At 38.2% G+C, this 21,906-nt stretch overlaps 1 protein-coding gene across 3 annotated transcripts in view; it reads right to left on the reverse strand.

Annotated features, from left to right (window-relative positions):
• Nucleotides 1-20,077, reverse strand: part of PDS3 (phytoene desaturase 3) — a 32,289-nt gene extending 12,212 nt beyond the window's left edge. Inside the window, exons 1-7 of one of the 3 annotated variants that reach the window (XM_089145448.1) lie at nucleotides 19,948-20,035; nucleotides 18,385-18,649; nucleotides 18,161-18,293; nucleotides 17,196-17,284; nucleotides 16,231-16,288; nucleotides 2,924-3,079; nucleotides 259-407 (exon numbers count right to left, since the gene is read on the reverse strand). In XM_089145448.1, coding sequence (XP_089001574.1) covers nucleotides 259-407; nucleotides 2,924-3,079; nucleotides 16,231-16,288; nucleotides 17,196-17,284; nucleotides 18,161-18,293; nucleotides 18,385-18,612 — 813 coding nt within the window. In that variant the 5' untranslated portion in view covers nucleotides 18,613-18,649; nucleotides 19,948-20,035. The other 2 variants (XM_089145446.1, XM_089145445.1) reach the window with 2 other exon arrangements.
• Between the last annotated feature and the right edge of the window lie 1,829 nt (nucleotides 20,078-21,906).

The raw sequence follows: 21,906 nt of genomic DNA on the forward strand, positions 1-21,906 counted from the left end.
TATGTTTGGACAATATCAGTTTCTGATTTCATCTCTGAATTTCTGACCCTAACTCACGGTTGATCCTTGTCTTGGCCCATTACCTGCAGTTTGCAGGTATGCCCAACATTGCTTATAGGTCACTTGGGCTTTGAGATTTGACTCAGAGCCATATTGTTCTACCACTACGTTAATTAAATAACTCAACTATCAATGTCAAAAGAAATCAACAAAACATCCAGAAACATGTAGCAAATCACGATAAACTATTTTAACTACCTGCTTCCTCATCCACTCTTTAACAGACAGACCATCTTGAGCCTCAACATATGCCTGTCCACCAAGCATTGCAGGCAAGAGACCAATAGCAAACTTCAATTTCTCTGGCCAAGTCAGCATCTCATTGTTCTTCAATATGGCCCAGATTCCTGCCAATCACTTTCTTGACTAAAATTAATAACAACGATTGATAATGGAATGCCAGAATGGGTTATATCTAGAAACATATCCTCATTATGCACCATCTCTCTTGAAATGCTGGACAGTAGGGAAATAAATGAGGAAACTAGAACTACATAACAACGACATTTCTATTTGTATTTTTGTGGCTTTATCCACTCTTCTTTCCACAATAGAGGCAGGTCATGTAATTCTTGTCCCTTTGGGGGGGAAGGGAAGAAATGAACAAGATGAGAAAGGGGGATGGAGAGTGATTGCCTCCAGAAAAAAAGAGGGGGGGGGGGAGTATATGCATTTAATATTTAGTGTATAGAACATTGCAGGAAGTACTGGCAACCCACTTAACAATGTGGTGGAAAAAGTAATCTCGCATGTTCTTGACAGTGTATTTTAAAAGCCACCAAGGACAAATCAAGACCCTCTTGTGAAGGAGTAAATATTGAACAAAGCAAATATTTTCACCTTGGAAATGGGTTTAGGAACTCGACTTCAGAGAACAATGGAAAGGCCATGATCTGAGATCAGGTGAGACTTCTTATTGATGATCAGAAGAGAATGGGCTTTGACCCAAAACTATGGAATGGGGCAGTGGGTCTTATGTTGAAATGGAATGACCTATTAATTATTTATTTATTTTCTTTTAGTTTTCGAATCAGTAAAGATAGCATGCCCAACCCGGAACAACATATTTTTATGTTTTACTCTCATAACTCTTCCTCAGCCAATCAGAGGCAGAGAATAGCAGAGCCAGTACAAGTATAAAGTATTAGCAGCATAGTAAAAATGTGTTCCTCATTTTCAGTGACTGAGACGAATGCATTGTTGTGGCTTCTGGTGTGGTCCCTGACCCACACCCTCATCAACGGGATCCAAGATGATTTCTTCCTTACCACAAAGGGCACATAGGAAGGTGACCTTATTTCTCCTCACCTTTTCGTGATGGTATAGACTGACTGAAGTCTGAGTAGGCTAATGCCCCTCACAAGAAGTGGGGGCTACGGAGTAGTAGAAGGTTTCAGTTAGTTGCAGGATCATCAAAGGACTAACAGAATATCACATTTGATCATTTGCTTTATTTTTCTATTTATTTACTTATGTTTATTTATTTTTTGCAGAAGGGTTTGGGGCACTAGGACCTGATAAATGTAACAGAAGAAGAGGTCCCAATTAGTACATAAATCTTCAAAACTACGGATTCCAATTGATCAGAATTCCAGTAGGAGTACTGGTCTGCGGAAAAGAGTTGGAAAGAACACGGGAGTCTCAGGCTCATGCATCAACAGGTTGCAAACTGGTAGAGATTCAATAAAGCCTTCATCATTAAGAAGTAGTTGACTGGTATCTGATGTGCTAATATACAAAAATATGCAATGCACACAGGGATCTGCTGCTCAGATGAGGGGAAGAAACACAGAATATCGGAGACAGTTATCTTTCACTGGTTTCTATTTGCTCTATCTTTCTGCCAGGGGTCTCAATTTATGAACTTTTTTTGGTCCTATGTTCATTATTAAGGGTTCTTTATAGTCTTGTCTAAAGGTAAGAAGCTGCTTTATCTTTGTACTTCATTTTATTTATTTATTTTACTTAAAGGGAGGTCTCTAAATTAGAGGTGCTACTTTACCACCTTTATAATTTTCTTTCTTTCTATTATTTTTATACATTGTGGAACTCACATAATTTTGTTCCTATCAAACGAAAAGGGGCAAGGGAGGAAGGGTTAATGGGAGGGCAAACAATGGCAAGATAAAAATTTCTTTGTTAGAATCCTATTTGTTCAGCTAGTACCACTCTGCAATATGAAGTTAAGATATTAATCATCAATGGGGTCACAAATTCTCAACAAATCCGAACTTCAAAAATCAGACAAAGAAGAGGCTTGAGATAGAGTATAGGCTTTTCATGTTTATGTTTTTGCTACACTTTTTGACACCACAAAGACACACTGGAGAAAATTCTTTCAGGTCAGATGTTGAAGAAATGCAGCTTAATCCAGTAATATGAAACAAAAAGTTATGTCAACACACAGAAATTTAGTAATACCATTAGTACATAAGAAGCAGGAAGCGTAACAAGGTTCACATACACTTGAACAGCAGTCCTAGAGCTTTTAATCTGATTGTGCATGGAAGTATTGATATATGGTGAAGTATAAATTTATTCTGTCCTTTACAAATATTTCTTCCCACTGTGTGCTATGTGACCTTGGTCATGTGATCTTAGCCCACATGTACACTGATATTATAAATTTACTTTGCCATTCTTTTACAGTTAGATCTTCTAGGTGAAACAGTGGTGAACATCATATTGCATGCTCCAAACATTCGTAGTAGCTTGAGAATGCTTCCATATAAATGGTATGAGTTTTTTTTTGTTTTTTTATTTTGGCTTTACACAATATTGCAAAATTAGTTTTGGAACAAAATGCAAACTTTAAAAAACAAGGATACAATTAAATATTTATCTAGCTCAATGTATAATATACCATTTAATGGTGCAGGCAAAGCTTCAGGAAAATCAAAACGGCTGAACTCTCCAGGCTTGTTTGGCATTGCAAATATCATAGAATGCTCCTTCCACTGCAGACGATCATTTATATTAAGTTCTCCAAACAAGTTCTGCACATTCGGGTAAGCTCCAACTTCAAGAAACAGAAGACCTTTGTTATTCAACATTGGATAAAATAGCCAAAGAAAGACAAACCAATGAATTAGAGCACTTGCAAAAGGATAAAAACAAATTATATCAATTGTTAGATAGGGGACCCTCTGTATCACAGGGCGTAAATGTTTCAAGTGTCTCTAACATGGCTACATATTATGCTAGTTTTGGTTTGTTTCTTGCTTAGTTAGTTTAACCTCTTCATCCCAAGTGCAGCAGGGGTGTAGGTTGAAAATTCGCCAAGATCTCAGTAATATTACGTTTTTCGAAGTCCAAAATCAGATGGGAAACAGGGTAATATATCAAATATCTGGGCAAGATCTTGGAATATCTAAAGGATTTTACTGTAACTGTATGCTTCCAATCCAAACCTAGCTCATATTTCAACCAAACAAAAGTGTACCAACTTGGTAAGATCTCAGTTCAACTTGGTTTTTTGGCTGACCAAATTGGATCTGAATAACTAGCTCTAGCAGTATGGCCCCCCCCTCCAGAGGGAGGGGGGGGGGAGAGCTAGGGACTGCAATCTACAAGTCTTCTGTCCATGGCAGTCTCACCTGCTTCTTCTTTTCTGCGTGATGGCTGATTTATAGTTGCTGCTATTATTATATAGCATCAGAGCACTAATAAATCAGCAATTCCTATCATTCACATACCGGTTTTTTTGGATGAAACAAGAGAAGGGATTAACTCTTAAGTTAGAGTTTTGGAGGTCAATCTTGGGAACAATGGGCTTGAAGATAAATAGAACAAAGATAGGGTACGTGATGTGTAATTTTCACACTATGATGGATAATAATATGGTTCAAATTGAGGAAGAGATACCACAAAGTTACTCTTTTAGGATGAATTTGGTTTGGATGATGTTCAAAAAGGATAACAGTGGAGAGGTGTGTCTAAAAGTATTCCTTCAAAGATAAAAGCAAATTTTATAGAACTGTTGTTTGACTGGCCATGATGTACGAAGCAGAATCTTGGCCACTTAAGAAGTGCCATATATATGAGTTTTGTGTAGCAGAGATGAGAACATTAAGATGGATGTGTGGACAAACAAAGAAGGATAAATCTAGCTATGAACATATCAGGCTTGACTATGGAGTTGCTCCGATCAAAGTTCTACAAGAGTTGTTTAAGATTGATCCATTACTCAAAAGCTTGGCAACATCTTGGTGAACTTGAGAATCTCAACCTTCGTGAGATGAAAAATGCACTGTTTCACTAACATGACCAAAATCTTGATATATTTCAAAAATTTCAGTGAAATCTCGATCTCCTTGGTAGGCAATTACATACTATTATTTTGCTTGACATGGGAGTTGAGACTTGGAAAGACTAGGGTTGTAAGGTTTCAATGACTTGAGCGTAATTCACAGTACTTGCATACTTAGGTTGGGTATACATGTAATATGTATTATAAACACTTATGGAATTGTATTAGAAACTTTAAGTCTTTAACTATTTCTAAATTAATGATATGTCTTTATATGAGCATTGCTAATTTCTGTCTCATAAATCCCAAACCAACATGTGGAATATGAACTCCAGGGTTTGGTGTCTACTACTAACCAAGGATGTAAAACCAAAACACCAAAAAGCAGAGGAGCTGTTTTTCTATTTCTATTTCATTTGCTTTCAGTTGTGCTCTATAATGAGCTCATGGATAGTTGATGAAGAAAATGGTAATTTCAGGTTAAAAATAAGAGACCACCCTTCTTCTCCTAATGGTCTCACCAACACCATGCCACCACCACCTCCACCCCCCTCACCCCAACCACCACCCCCACCTTCTGCCAGCACCAGCCATACCTTTTTGCCACCATCCTTCCCTGAAAAATATAGAGAACTATTCTCAAATTGAACTACCAAATATTCTATTTCATATTGACATAACCAAAACCATATAAATTTCTTGACTATTTCATGAAATCAATCTAACTAAATCTGGCCTTAGATAAGTGTCTGTCACAGATTTAACTTTATATAGGATAGTTCTTTGATTCTTGGTAGACTAAACTTCCAAGAGTCAATTCTGGTTATTCTACAATCAGGCTGTCATGATAGTCCCAGTTAATCTATCACATAACTACCTTCTCAATCTTGGTGATGTAACCCAAGAATACTGTGCCACTCTTCAGGATCTTAGGTTAGGCTTCAGCAGCAGTCTAGGGCTCTTAGGATTCTGCACCTAGGGATTTTTATTGAAATTTAAAGGACAGTAGCTAAATTAGGGTTTCAGAGGTCCGCAGCAAAGGGAGAATAACCTCTGGACCCTGCAGTTGGCTAATCTTGACCTTGAGAATGAATTAGGGTTGCTGTAGGGTTCTAATAGGTTCTACCAATGCTGAATTCGAAGTACTTTTTGTTGAAGTATATGCACTTTGGGCTATTTTACTGTTCACGTAAACAGTAAAATCTGTTTTTTACTGTTCACGATACTGTTCACAGTGAACACTATTGTGCTATTGATGTTATTCTACTTTCTATTTCTAATGTAGGAGTCTTGCAACATAAGTTTTAGGAGTTTTTAGAAAGCATAGTTTATATTTTCAAAACTTTCTATTTTAGGAGCTAGGAAGTTACTAAAGCTGTAATTTTTTGTTTTCTTTTTCTAGAGGACAATTAGTTCTCTCTCAAGTTGTATTGGATTCATTAGAAGCTATAAATAAAAGGGCTCTGTGATTTTATACTCATTAGCTAGAATCATAGACCTCTTTTATTGGTTCTTCATCTCTCTTCTCTTCTTCTTCTTCTTCTTCTTCTTCTCTTTTCTTTGTTCAAGTTCAACTACTATTTTGATTATTTAAAGCTTGTTTTCTAACATGGTATTAGAGCTTTTTTTTAATCAAAACCGATTGTTCTTAATATTCTCTTTTGAAGTTCTTTTTTTCCTGTTTTCTTTGGTGTGCAGCCACCTAATGCTGTATATTATGGACTGTTAGATCAGATATTCATGTGAACTGATCTTCTCTACCTGTTACATTACTCTTACATGTTGCAGAACTTGGATTAAATATTGTTTTCTACCTACCTTCGTTACCTCTTTTTTGCTACAATTTGCAAACCTTTTTTTTCTCCTATTCGGTCCTAAGGTTGCAGGAAAAAAAAATTTGGTGCTCATTCTACTTCAAGTTTTGGAAAACTGATTTGAGTGATATCTACATCAGTTTAATGTCTTCACTTACACGTGATTCAACCATGAGTATGGCTGAATCTAAAGGATCTCAAGGAGATCATGTAAATGTTCAAATTACATTTATCAAGCTCAAAGGTAGTTCTAATTACTTGTTGTGGTCATCAGCTGTTCGGGTGTACATACTTGCAAAAGGTAAGCTTAAGTTCATTGAGGATGAACCTCCTGCTGAGACTAACAAATCCTATTTTAGTTGGATCCAAGATAATGCAATCATCAAAATTTGGATGTGGAATAGGATAAAACCTGAAACCCCCCCCCCCACCCCCCCCCCCCCCCCCCCCAACAACCACCCCCCCCCCCCCCCCCCTCGAAAATTCAAGGTGATGGAATGTTGAATTGTTATGTTCCATAAGACCAATCACCCCAAGGGAATATGGGATGACTTGCAAGAGATCTATTACCAAGCTAAAAATATGACTCGGATTTTTAGTATTTATGAAAAGCTATTTCAATTTTAGCAAGCTCACAAGTCTTTGCAGGATTATTACAACTACTTTAAAGGCATGATGGAGGAGTTGATGTCTTTCAACCTCTCACCACAGATATAAAGAAGCCTAAGGCCCAACGGAATGAATTTTGTGTCCAATTTTTTTGCAGGATTGAACTCGAACTTGAAATTTGTCAAATCACATCTTTTTGCTGGTGAGAATGTCCCTAACCTTAGTGAAGCATATTCTAGACTTCAATGTATTGCCTTTCCTGAAGGGAGTTCTCCAGAAAAAAATTCTAAAGGAGAAAACTTAGCCTTCACTACTTCTCGTGGAAGGGGACGTGGTCGTGGTTCAAGGGGAGTTAGCAGGTCTTCTAGAGGTTGTGGTGTTCAACCGTCTGATAAAACATCTCGACTTTGTACTCATTGCGGTAAAACAGGGCACTCAATGGAAGCTTGTTGGGCAAAACATGGAAAGCCAGAGTGGGCCAAGCACCTTGCCAATCATGCCGTTTCTGATGGTGGTACCGATACTGTAGCAAATAATGATAGTGGTTCTGGATCTTCTTTAGGGGACTTGTCTAAGACTCTCAGAGATGATGTAAGCCAAATCCTTCGCCGATTGCAAAATATTGAGACTGGCGCTTCCACATCCACTGGTACTTCTCTTGCCACACTTTCTCATGCAGGTAACACATCACTTCTCACTTCCACTCCCACCCCTTGGATCATCGATTTAGGGGCCTCTTCCCACATGATTGGTAAGTCATCACTTTTCAGCTCTTTTTTTAAATCTACAATTAAAAATTCTGTTGTCATAGCTAATGGGACTTCCACACCTATTCTAGGCTCTGGAATTGTTTCTCCTACACCTTCTCTTACTTTGTCATCCGTACTTCATGTTGCTAACTTTCCTTTTAACTTATTATATGTTAGTCAATTAACTAAAGCACTAAATTGCTCTGTGACTTTTACTCCCACTTATTGTGTTTTCCAGGACCTTTACACCAGGAAGACGATTGGTGGAGGGTGTGAAAGGAATGGACTCTACTATCTAGACTATGCTACCCCTATTACGGCTCTCTTTGATGATGGTGTAGATGTTCTTCAGTGGCACTGTCGTTTAGGCCATCTGTCTTTACCTAGATTAAATTTTATTTCCTTCTTACACGGCTAGCTGATTTATTCACCAAAGCTCTATTCAGAACAAGTTTTCAATCTATCTGTTGCAAGCTAGGCATAAGAGCTTTGTATGCTCCAGCTTGAGGTGGAGTTTTGAAGTATACGCACTTTGGGCTATTTTACTGTTCACGGTACTATTCACGTGAAAAGTATTATGCTATTGATGTTATTCTACTTTCTATTTCTAATGTAGGAGTCTTGCTACATAAGTTTTGGGAGTTTTTAGAAAGCATAGTTTCTATTTTGGTGGTAGTTTTTTTTTTAGAAGATTCTATTTTAGGAGCTAGGAAGTTACTAAAGCTGTAATTTTTTGTTTCCTTTTTCTAGAGGACAATTACTTGTCTCTCAAGTTGTATTAGATTCATTAGAAGCTATAAATAAAAGGGCTCTGTGATTCTAGACTCTTTAGCTAGAAAGCTAGAATCACAGGCCTCTTCTACTGGTTCTTCATCTGTCTTCTCTTCTTCTTCTTCTTCTCTCTTTTCTTTGTTCAAGTTCAACCGTTGTTTTGATTATTTAAAGCTTGTTTCCGAACACTTTTAATGCTGTTTTACTGTTTTTAAGTGGCAGGAGAATTCTAGGGTTTAGGGTTTGTATTTGAAAGAGAAGATTGAAACTTGGGTTAGGGCTTTACTTGAGGTCAAAGGTAAAGGGGAAGGGTGCAGTTGTGAATCTAGAAGGGATTGAGGTTTGGTTGAGGGATTAGGAAGTTGCTGCACTTCTAGGGTTGGGGGAAATTTTTCAGGTGTCATAGGCTGTTGGGGAAGAAAAGGGAAGGTAGAAGATGTTAGAGGTTGGGTGGGTTTAGGGGTGATCTTACTTGATGGACTGCTGTAGAATGAAGCTTGAATAAGAAAAATCAACCACTTTAGGTGCCACAGGACTCCAAAGCGCTGAAGCACTCCATGCACTTCCTGGCTGCAACTCAAAAGTCAAATGTTTTTATTAATCAGCAACTAGTTTGAGGTGTGTTAGTTTGAGAAAGAATAAGGTGAAGAATGAGGGAGAGGAGAAGATGGAAGCCACGACTTAGTTGTGGAGGCTCAGATTCAACTTGTGAGCACACCTCAAAATAACTTCACTATATATAGGCTAATTTACAAGTCTATTCTATATAGGAAAGTATCAACCAATTCCAATTGGTATAAAACTCTTAATTACCGCCATCTTTTTCCTATCGAGAGTTGGCGCAAGGCACTAACTCTCGATGGATCAATCCTTTCCCAAATTGCCCTTTCCTAACACTCCCCCTCAAGCTGGAGCATATATATTACTCATGCCCAGCTTGTTACAAATATAGGTAACCCTTGTATTCCCTAGAGCTTTGGTGAACAAATCTGCGAGTTGTTCTCCAGTCCTCACATGCTTGGGGGATATTATGCCTTGCAGTAACTTCTCACGAACAAAGTGGCAATCTACTTCAATATGCTTGGTACGTTCATGAAAAACTGGATTTGATGCTATATGAACTGCAGCTTGATTATCACACCATAACATCTTTGGTGTGTCATCAATAATTCCTAATTCCTGGAGTAATTGTTTTATCCATATCATCTCGCATGTTACCTGTGCCATAGCACGATACTCAGATTCTGCGCTTGATCTTGCTACCACAGTTTGTTTCTTACTCTTCCATGATACAAGATTTCCTCCAACGAAGGTGCAGAGCCCTGTAGTCGATCTTCTATCAATAGGTGATCCAGCCCAATCAGCATCAGAGAATCCTTCAACATTTCTATGTCCATGATTAGTGTAAAGAAGTCCGCATCCTGGTGCTTTCTTAAGATACCTCATAATTCGTATAACTACATCCCAGTGTGATGTTCGTGGGGCAGGCAAAAATTGACTCACAACACTGACAGGAAAGGCAATGTCAGGTCTAGTCACAGTCAGATAATTCAGCTTCCTAACAAGCCTTCTGTACTTCTCTCGGATCATCAAGAATGGTTCCATCTTCGGCATTAACTTTAAGTTACATTCCATGGGAGTGTCTATGGGTTTTGATCCCAACATTCCTGTTTCAGAAAGCAAATCCAGTACATACTTCCGTTGAGATAAGAAGATGCCCTTTGTTGATTGGGCAACTTCAACTCCTAGAAAATACTTTAACTTGCCCAAGTCTTTGGTCTGAAATTTCTCTTGTAAATAGGTCTTTAACCTATCAATTCCTGAAGTGTCATCTCCTGTAATGACAATATCATCAACATAAACTACAAGAAAGATCTTGCCTGCATCAGAGTTTTTAAAGAATACAGAGTGATCACTTTCACAACGAGTCATCCCAAATTCTATTACAACAGTAGTGAATCGTCCAAACCATGCTCAAGGCGACTGCTTGAGACCATATAATGGTTTCCGGAGGCGACAAACCTTATTCTTCTCCCCCTGAGCAACAAACCCATGTGGTTGCTCCATATACACTTCCTCATGTAGATCTCCATGAAGGAAGGCATTCTTCACATCCAACTGAAACAAGGGCCACTGGTAAGTAGTGCCAAGAGAGATTAAAATGCGGATGGAAGTAAGCTTGGCAATAGGCGAAAAAGTATCAACATAATCTACACCATAAACTTGAGCATAGCCCTTGGCAACGAGACGAGCTTTCAAGCAAGCTAAAGAACCATCAGGATTAACTTTCATAGTGAATATCCACCTACAACCAATAGTTGTCTTTCCTGAGGGTAAAGGCACAAGATCCCAAGTCTGATTGTCTTCTAAGGCTTGTAATTCTTCATTCATTACACTGACCCACCAAGGATTAGACAAGGCTTCAAGAACATTCTTAGGAATAGGATAAGTCTCTATAGTAGATAGAGCAGTAGAGAACCCAGGTGATAAAGTAGAATATGAAATAAAGTTAGAGATGGGATACTGAACACAAGAACGAGTACCTTTCCGAAGAGCATAAGTCTCTATAGTAGATAGAGCAGTAGAGAACCCAGGTGATAAAGTAGAATATGAAATAAAGTTAGAGATGGGATACTGAACACAAGAACGAGTACCTTTCCGAAGAGCAATGGGAATATCAAGGTCAGATTTGGCAGGAACGTCCGCAGGATCAACAGACAAAGTCGGCACAAAGGTAGAGACCGTAGGTGCAGAGGGGGGAGCTGGTGGTTTTGGACGGCGCATGTACACTTTGGTGATGTCTAGCAGAGGTGGAGGTGAAGGAACTATACCCTGTGGAAACACACTTTGAAAAATACATAGATCATCATTTAGGTTAGTTAAACAATGAGATTCAGTAGAAAAAGGAGTGGACTCAAAAAATGACACATCTACAGTAGTAAAATATCTTCGTAAGTCAGAAGAATAACAACAATATCCCTTTTGAGTGCGAGAGTACCCCACAAAAACACACTTAAGTCCACTTAGGTGCACGAGGATCAAGTTTAGAGATCCCTATGCGATGATTACGAATGTAACATACACAACCAAAAACGCGAGGAGGCAAAGTAAATAAGGGAGATGAAGGAAATAAGAGAGAATGAGGAATGCCACCTTCTAAGACAAATGAAGGCATCCTGTTAATAAGATAACAAGCAGTTGAAACTGCATCAGCCCAAAAGGATTTAGGAACGTTCATCTCAAATAAGAGAGAACGGGTGACCTCCAATAAGTGTCTATTTTTTCTTTCTGCAACCCCATTTTGTTGAGGAGTATCGACACAGGAGGATTGGTGAAGAATCCCATTAGAAGCCATAAATTTACAAAAAGGATCAGATAAATATTCTTTGGCATTATCACTACGAAAAGTACGAATAGGAACACCAAATTGAGTACGAATTTCAATAACAAAATTGCAAAATATGTCAAATAATTCTGAACGTTTTTTCATTAAATAAAGCCAAGTGACTCTTGAAAAGTCATCCACAAATGTAACAAAGTATTTGTAACCATAGTTGTCACGGCGATGCGAGGTAGTTTTAGCTAGTTGGGGCGATGAGTCGATGAGGCGCCCTCCGAGGCGCTTTTGAGGCGGTCAAGGCGTTTTAGTGTACATCTCATACACTAATTCATTATAAACATATCTTATATATAATAAAAAAACTAATATTAGCCATTTAGCCTACCTCAAGTCATCCAACATACTAAAAACCACACATAGTAGGTCCTAAATAAATTTCAAGTATCATACTATCATTAACAAGAATCAAGATACGATAAAATGTAACTAAATACTAAATAGTAAACACATAGATGCATGAGCAAAACAAATAAACACTAGACAACAGAAATGGTGCAATTTGCAAGTCACAGACTCACAGAAATGGTGAACAAAGCTACGGACGACATATAACTAGTTTAACTATATAAGTATATAACATAGCTACAACGCAGGAAAAAAGAAAAGAAAAAAAAACATTTTGGCGACTTACCGTCGCCTGAGATGGTGACCAGAGTGACCGGAAGCTACTGCAAGTCTACAACTTGGTCGCTGACTCGTTGCAAGGCTGCAATCGCAACAGTTGTAACAGTTCCAAAATGGATTTAGGAAAAAAAATTAATGATCAGTTGCAGAAGGGGAAAAAAATAAAAAAATTTCGGCGACTTACCGTCGCCTGAGATGGTGACCAGAGTGACCAGAAGCTATGCAACTTGGTCGCTGACTCGTTGCAAGGTTGCAATCGGCCAATTGCAACAGTTGCAAAATGGATTTAGGAAAAAAAATGAATGATTAGTTGCAGAAGGGGGAAGAAAAAAAAATTCGGCGACTTACCGTCGCCTGAGATGGTGACCAGAGTGATCGGAATCTACTACAACTTGGTCGCTGACTCGCTACAAGCCTGCAACTGAGATATGGTGGAGTTTTGGTTGATGAAAAACAAAAATCAGAGATTCAGAGTCCAACCGAGAAAAGGGTTCTGGGGTCTGTCTCGTTTTACTCAAGCTCTAGAGAAATAACGAAGCAGGGCCGTAGTAAGCATCAGCTTCAAGCTACATAAATGGTCGATTTGATTTAGACTTCAAGAGCTTGCTAGAATGATGAGATGAGCACGTTGACGCTGAGGGAGATGGAGCTGTAGGGAAGACCTGGCTGTCGCCAATGACGCTGGCTGTTGCCGGTGATGATGCCGGTTTGTGCGGTGTGTCGTGCGGGGTTGTGTCGGAGTCGGAGACGAAGAAGTAGTAGAGGGAGAGGGAGAGTAACAGAGAGCAGAGAGGAGTTAGGGCTTTGATTCGATCGAATGCTCGATTCGATCGACTATGCGAGTATCTCGTTTTTTCTTTTCTTTTTTTAATTAATTTAATGTTATGATAATATGTAACACCTATATAACAATTCACCCCTTAGATTTTTTTCTGATTGGAATCTACTTTTCAAATTATTTTTTACCTTTGATCTGGAATAAAATAAATTACAATTTATAAAACTTAAAAAAGCGGTTGCCTTGTGTAAGATAGCGTCCGAGTCGTCGCCTCAGACGACTCGGAGACGACTCGGCGAAGCCTCGGCGCCGAGTCGAGCGCCTTATTAAGTAAGCCTAAGGCGAGTGCCTTGACAACTATGTATGTAACCTGAAGTAGAACTAACAGGACAGGGTCCCCCACACATTAGAATGAACTAGAGAGAAAGGGTGGTCTGATCTGGTATTTATACGAGGAAAACTCACATGATGAAGTTTTCCAAATTGACAAGACTCACAGTCCAACTTTGAAAGAGAATGAAAACTTTTATCTACCAATTTTAGGTTTTCCAGAGAGGGATGCCCCAACCGACAATGTATTTGATGGGGGATGGAAATACTAGAACAAGCAATAGAGGATATCTCCTCAAATAGATACAACCCCCAGACATACGGCCTCTACCAAGCATCTTCTTTGTCGTAAGATCCTGAAATAAACAATATCTAGGAAAGAATTTCACCAAACAGTTATTAGTGGAAGTAAATTTATGAACAGATAATAAGTTAAATGGCAAATTAGGTACGTAAAGAACCGAGGGTAGGGTAATGGATGGAGTGAGTTGAACTGTACCCACTCCTTTAACATTGATATAAGAGCCATCAACAAGTGTAACCAAAGAGGATGATGGAACAAAAGAGGAAAATATACCCGTAGCCCCGGTCATATGATCAGAAGCTCCTGAATCAATGATCCATGGGCGAGATGTGGTTGAAAGGCAAGTAGTAGCATTACCTGTTTGAAAAAGGGTGGCATTCGCCATGTGTGGGGGCTTCCCATGAAGCTTCCAACAATATTGTTGAATATGTCCTGGACGACCACAATGATGACAAGTCTTAACTTGTCCTGGACTGTCAGTAGAGTTGTGTGAACCTGGATATTTTCCAGTATTATTACCTCGAGTTCATCCTATATTCTGTCCACCAGGGGCCTATCCTCCAGAAGTGCCTCGAGAAATTGTTGCCAAAGCTGAATTTTCTGTAGAGTTATTGGTACTCTCCATCGCAACACGAAGAACTCTTGAAAATGTGTCAGCTAACTTGGGTACATGATCACTACCAAGAATCTATGCTCTAATTGCCTCAAACTCCTTTCCAAGACCTCCCAAGAAACCCATAACAGCTAATTGTTCTCTTTGATTTTGCATAGTTTTGACATCAGAGGAGATAGGTAAAATAGAGTTTAGTTCTTCATCCATTCTTTTAAAATCTGCAAAATATTGGGTAATATCTCTACCTTTCCTATCTACTCGATAAAATTCTTGGGACAATTCGTAGATTCTAGCCAGATTATTCTGACCAGAATACAACACATTCAAATACTCCCATAATTCCTTCACAGTTTGTAAGTGAGTAACCAAATCTATAATATTATCGGCCAAGTAATTAAACATCTGCCCAAGTATTCGTGCATTAACAATTGCCCAAGTATCATCATCTTTAGGTACAGTCTTAGTCAAATGATCTATCTGTCCCCATCCAGTAAAAACAATTTTAACTATAGCCCTCCATTGGTGGAAATTTGATACACCCTCCAATTTCTTCTCAGTTAACCGATGAGAGGATGAAGAAATAATTTTAGTCATAGTATTTTTACTTGAAGTTTCTCCCATATCCAAACACAATTAAATCAAATCCTAGAAATCAGAATCAAAAATCAGAAACCAGAATCAGAAATATTCCCAGATTAATCTCATAACCATAAATAAACCAACTTGAACCAACCAAACCAGAAAAACAACCTAAAACCAACTTAAAACCAAACCAGAAAACTTGCTCACGAAGTCATAACCAGAAATTTTAGACGATCGATCGCAGGCACACTCTTCTCTTTCTCGAAGTCTCTCTCTCTCTCTCTCTTTCTGATCTAAAGCAGTGTAGGTAGGTGAAAACTCCAACTTGTTTCCCACCCACAGCTAGCACCAGCGACGGCTGCTTCTTCTCCCAAGAAGCAGATCCAACAGACACTCTCAACCCTAAACAGATCGCCGACTTGTTTCCCACCCACAGCCAGCACCAGCGATGGCTGCTTCTTCTCCTAAGAAGCAGATCCGACAGACACTCTATCATAAAACGAAAAGTATCTCAATAACTCACAGTTTATTTGTACCTGAAAAATGCAGATCCGACATCAATTTGGGCATTCTCTTGCACCAATCTTCAACGAAGACACCAAAGTAATGGCCTAGATCTGTATTTATAATCTACCACAAGTGAAACTACTTGGACTCAACCATTGAGAATCCCAAACTAACCACTCATAAGACATCTAATCAGACTAGACAACTTAAAAGTCCCCCAGTAATTAACTAAAGGACTCCTACTTGGACTGAAACTCTTTAATAACTTAACCAATAGGAATTCAAATAACAAAACAAAAAAAAGATAATGACTCTCCATAATATTCTAAACTAATCAACTACTGATAGGGACTTGAAGTGGGGGTGGATAATGACCAAAATACCCCTGATGTAGTTCAGCCCCCACTGGAAGTGCCACAAGCTGGCTGCTGGCTTAGGCTCTTTTTGAGCCTTCGTAGAATGCCCCTCGCTGATTACATCACTTGGTTTACTACATCATCTTCTTCGTCTTTTTTCCTTTCTCTGATTCTGATTACAGGTTTTGATATCATTACAATAATGATTTTCTTATCTTCAGTTACCGCTTCACTTTTGACAGACTAAAGAAACTCATACAGTTCAAGCATCACCTTGGTAGTCAAGAATCCAGAACAGCAGATTGACTGGCCAAAGGCATGTTTCCCCCTCAAGTAGTCTAGTTCTGATTAAAAGAAATTGTCTGTAATCTAAAATATGAAGAGACCAAATCTTCAACTATATCTTTGCTAAACAATGGATTGTAAAAGAAAATTTTCAATGTAGTTCATTCAGACAACACAAATCTAAGAAAGCAGAACTTACAGAATATATGTAAGCCTGTCTCGTACCAGTCTCCATCATCATCCTTCCAAGCAGCCACCTATATGGTAACCGGTCAATGTTAGTTTCTCAAAAAATAATAACAATAATAATAATAATAATAATAAAGTTTCTTCTGAAAATATTTTAGACTCCAAATTGGTCCAGGAGCTTAGCAGAAGCCTTATATGAGTTCTGGGTAGCCTAAGAGTAGCACTACTGCCAATAAGAATTTCATATTCAGCCTAGTGTATTCTTTATCATCAGTTACTAGACTATTCACTGATCCCTCCATCAATAAAATTGATGATTTTTGTCCTTACCTTCAAGATGGTCGCCTCTTCATTATAAAACTGAGTACTCAAATCAGGAAGTTTGAGATAGGCAAGTGATAAAACTAGAGAAGATTAAGTGCCAATAAATGATAAGTCGAAACACCACGAAGAAGGGGAGAGGTTAAAGCTTCCCATTAAGCCATACCTCATAGCTCCTAGTCTTTTCAATATAGCTTCTTTCTTTTTAAAAAATAAATAAAAATTTGTGTTCTTCTTTTTATCTTTTTTTTTTTTTTTTTTTTTGGGGGGGGGGGGGGGGGGAAGGTGCTGCTGTTTTGGCAGCTGCTTCAGGGGTAGGTGTCATAAAAGCAGTTTGCTTCAGGGCTGTTGTATAAAGACGTTTTCTAATGATTTGGTCATTCTTTCACTCTGACACAAGAATTAAAACTCAAGATGAGTTTTCCAGAATAACTAAGAAGTTGCAGAATTCTAGTTCGGTGAGCATTAATTAGCATCATCTTTGGTGATAAGAAAGTACAAGACTGAAGTGTTGAGAGAAACTATTTATCACATCGTACAAGTTTCCTTGATCTGTGTTCTTTCAGACAGAGAGATCATGAAGATCTTCCAATCCGTTTAAAAGAAAACATATAGTGGCAAATATAGTGTAAGTGACAATGCCAGAGGATAAACCTTTCCACCTAGAACATCTCTTGCTTCCAATAGTATGGGTTTGTGACCTGCATCTGCTAAATATTTTGCAGTCGAAAGACCAGCCAGACCTACAAGTAGGTGAAGGATTTAAATCCCAATACCATATTCAAAAATTCTGCAAAGATACCAGAAATCAGATCAACTATGTACTCATAATTTTTTGTTGTTTAGTACTTGAGAGAGAGATGGAATTTGCCAATGAATTCTAGACAATGGAAGTACAAAGAAAAAAGAAGCAATACACCAAAACTATCATTGAAATAGCCTCTTCTAGATTGAAGCATAGGGAAAACAAGACAATGTTTGCTACCACATGGGGAAAAACACATAAGGTGTAGAAATTGTCAATAATCATTCAATAGCATCAGTAAACTCTTCTATAATTTGAAACATAACTCGCTGTGAGCTTTCATACAGTATCCACTCAAGCATGCTTTCTCATCACGCTTTTTTCCTTTTACTTCTTTTCTTAGGAGGTCATGCACAACAGCCAACACCGCGAACAATCAAAAGTATGAAGTAGTTCATACTTTTACAAGGAAACATATTGTGACTATCAATAACTTCCATCCCATCCATCAGCCTTTTTGGCCTTATTGATCTAGACCCATGCTCAGAGTCATTGATCTTCAGACGAGGAACTTCCGTAGTGCAGCCACACTATCATTATTTTGCAATAGACCACTTCATATAACTTAAATTGTCATTTTAATAAGGCATGGTTACTGCAAGTTGTCAAGCATTGTTTGTTTGGTCTATTACCTTCATTTGATACCCTAAACAACCCAAATGGCAGATTAGAACTTCCGCAGTTCTTTTAAAATTTGGTTTCTCTTGTCAGTTTGTCCAAATTACTAAATATGAGTCTGGGAGTTCTCCTACAACACCTAGCTTTAAAGAAATTAAAAAAGTCACAAACTAAGAATCAAAGAAGAAAATTTCACCTGCACCAGCAATAACAACTTGTAATGGTTTGCTTGGACGAGGAGAGCTACGAAAAGATGAAGATAAGTAAGCAGCTTCTAAAAAATCAACAGTATTTTCAAGTTCTGGTCTTGGATAATCCATGCAATTAACCTGCATAACAAAGACAAACTAAGGATTTAATCGTTCTATTCATGGTCTAATTAGAACCCTGTAACTAAGTTAACATATACAAATAGTATACCTGCAAAGAGCCAGCATCCTTACTGGGCCTTTTTACAGTGGCTAGTGAATTAGGAAATTTTAACTGATGACCCATGAAACCATTGCCCCTACAATCTAGTGAAGTCTTACATTGCAAACTTATAGGGAAAGCAGATCTTTGGTTGGAATATGAGCTCCCCAGGTATCTCATATCAGTTTGGCCACTCAAATTTGCAGCAGACACATAACCTGTTGCCATCATTTTCATCGATTCCAATCTCTCATTAACTCCTACAGTGATGAAACTACACATTAAGCACAATATTAAGGAAACCAAGTCTAATGTGTGCTAATGCTACAGAATCAACACCAAAAATAAAATTAAAAGTTTGGATACACAAGCAAGCTAAATTCAGTTAATCCAATAAATCTACAAGCAAGCTGAAATCTTTTTTCATCTTTCATATAAACAGATTTCAGATTTTCGGACAACTACAATCGGTCAAGGCAACGACATGTCACAAGGGTTTGAAGCAATCAGCTCCAAAGTTCATCTCAAGTAGCTTTTATAAGAAAGTAGAGGATATACTGCACAATACAAGGTTTCACAGGAAAAGAAATCTTATATTGTGAAGTCACTCCAGATAGATTGTATCCTGTATTGGTTAAGGTCTTGAAATCCTGAATTGGTTAAGGTCCTGAAATCCTGAATTGGTTAAGGTCCTGAAATTTTTACATACCAACGCCCAAAAATATAAATTTCTTTCAGGCAACAAACAACCCTGTAAGTTTTCTTAACTAATTACTTAAAGCTTTCACATCCCCATCCAGGACATTGCTCCCAAGGCCAAAGCTGGGTGAAGGGACCATAATCTCTGCTCCCATTGATGTAGAACTGATCCAACCCCTTAGTAATTCCTTGATCCCGAGTGGCTATATTCTTAAAAGCTGACATAATAGCTCATGGGCAGGACGGCTAGAAATGAGCAAATGTGCCGAAGTTTTAGCATCGCTCGGAGACGCCCACCAGCATCAGAATGATGATTTTGGGCTATGACATAAATAATATTTAAAACAGTCCTTTTTAGCAGTCCAAAAGCACTAATCGGAATTTGTGATGTCAATTCTCCCATTTCTCCACAGGGCCCCAAAATCCATATACAAATAGAAATTCACAAAATTCAACTTGCTGGTCAGGGATCCAGGCGAGTGGAGGATTAGCTAGAAAACTGAAACCTTGAAAGGAAAAGCCTGAAGACAAAGCTTGATTCAAAAGCAGACTTTCAGTATTGAATTATCCCGCGAGGAAAATGAGTAAATGACCGGCTTTTACACGGTTACAAGGGACGCAAGCTGAAGGTCTAAGCACTTCCAAAACAGAATTATGAGAAAAATTAACTTCAAATGCACACTAAGTTGTAACTTAAACCTGAGAAAACTAAGGGCAATCAAAGCATCGAACACGCAGTTGCAGCGTCACCTCAAACCACGACTATCATCAGACTAAAACTCAAGTGTGCAGGACAAAAGAAGCTGGACCATAGAAGAATACACCACCTATGAAGAAAGAGAGAGCAGAGCAGGAAGAAGTGCAATTCCTCACCTTGGTTAAAAGATGTAGAATCTTCCGTTCCCTCCTCTCGAACCGCAGGAAGAACACGAGAGAGAGAGAGGCTAACCGTCTTGCTCCGCATGAGTGTCCAGCGTGCTGATTAATAAATGCTATCTTTTTTCTTTTCCTCTTTCCGGACAGAAAAAAAAAAAGCAAAAAGAAAAAACCGAAACGCCTAATTAAGGAACGGCGGGAGACAAATGCTCGTGTCGTGCTGTGCCGTGCCAGTACCAAAATTTTGGGTGGTTTCATCGCTCACGGCACTACTTGGATAATGGACAGGCCATCGGGACGTAAAATACGACTACAGCATCAACTATCAAAGTAGGTTTTCTGAAGTGCCGGATAGCGATCCAAATCCTTTGCATCTAGCTAGGACCAAGGTTTAAAGTATCCCTATCGAGAATTGTATGTGATTTTAAGAGACGTGTCATCTTGTATCGAGTATTGTATCGCTCTAACTAATGTATTTTAAGAAATTCAATGGAGAAACGTATCGAAATGTATCGTATCAGTTGGATCAAACATGGATACGTGTCGACTAGTATTATATGGTATCGTGAGATACTTTAAACCTTGGATAGGAGGATCTCAAATTAACGAACACGTCATTTCTTTACATCTCTCTACCACATATTAGAAGAATATCTCACTCCTAAATTCTGGCAAAATAAATCACAGATTAAACTTCCCTAATTAAGGTGTCAATTTCGGTACCATACCAAATTTCAAACCATCATATTGAAACCATATCAAATTTATATAGTATGATATAAAAATAATATATTTATAAACATTTTGGTATAAAATGGGTACGGTTTGGTATATGATACTATATATCGTATTAGTTGTGTAATATGGTTTTTTAGTTTATATTTTAACTTTTCAGATTTACAATATATGAAATAAAAGAACAATATACTTATATTCTTCATACAGTATATTTTCAATCTAAACTTTCTTAATTTGAAGTCTATTTTTCTTTTTCTCTTAACAAGTGCACCCAACCGAGGACTAATGTCAATATGAAGTGAACTTTAAATTAGGGCCCAACCCAAGAATAATGTCAAGATGGACTGGGCCTTAAATTAAGCCCAACCCAACTTAGATAGAAGGGTGTCAAATTCAGTACGTTAATTCGGTATACAGTATGGTTTCAGTATACAATAATTCGATGCATACCGATGATATGCTACCTAAAATTAAAACTGTACCGTACCGAATTTTAAAAAATATTTTCCATACAAACTGTACCAAATTTGAAAACAGTACGATTTAAACGGCACAATTCCATATGTTAAAACAGTATCAGTACACAATTAACACCCTCACCGCCAATAAATCTCACATGAGCCTCTTTTAAACAACCCAAAACAAAAAACAAAAAACTTAACTTAAACAAGACTCTCTATCCACCATGAGCCTCATTTTTAATGTGTGGTAAAGAAGTATGTGAGAAGCACACTTGTATTGAAGGATAGCGAATCCCGAACCCATTCGAGGGAGATGTGCTTACCACATGGTGCAACTCACTTGTCAGACTCCTGCATGGTAATGGAGTAAACCCCACGTGCATGATCTAGAAAACCTCCAAACCCTTTCATCAAAAAAACGCAAAAAATAAAATCTGCATATCCTTTAACCCTAAAAAGAAAAAAAACTAGATATCAATTTTCACAATCAGACGCACGCTTTTACCACTCATCTGTGATAACAATGTAGCCTAGTTATCGGCCATGGCTGATTTGGTTCTCACAGATGGGGAGTCTTGGGAACCAATTGCTAGGGTTTGGCAATTGAATTGCCCGAAGGTGGTGACATTGAGCTTCATGTATGAAGCATGATAAAGAGAAATCAACAACAACAATGATAGCAAAAGAAGACAATGATGGTGACATTGAGCTTCATGTATGAACCATGATAAAGAGAAATCAACGACAAAAACAACAG

This window comes from Hakea prostrata, chromosome 2, assembly GCF_041222555.1.
Source record: "Hakea prostrata isolate BN-2017 chromosome 2, UWA_Hpros_2, whole genome shotgun sequence".
NCBI classification, from domain to species: Eukaryota; Viridiplantae; Streptophyta; class Magnoliopsida; order Proteales; family Proteaceae; genus Hakea; species Hakea prostrata.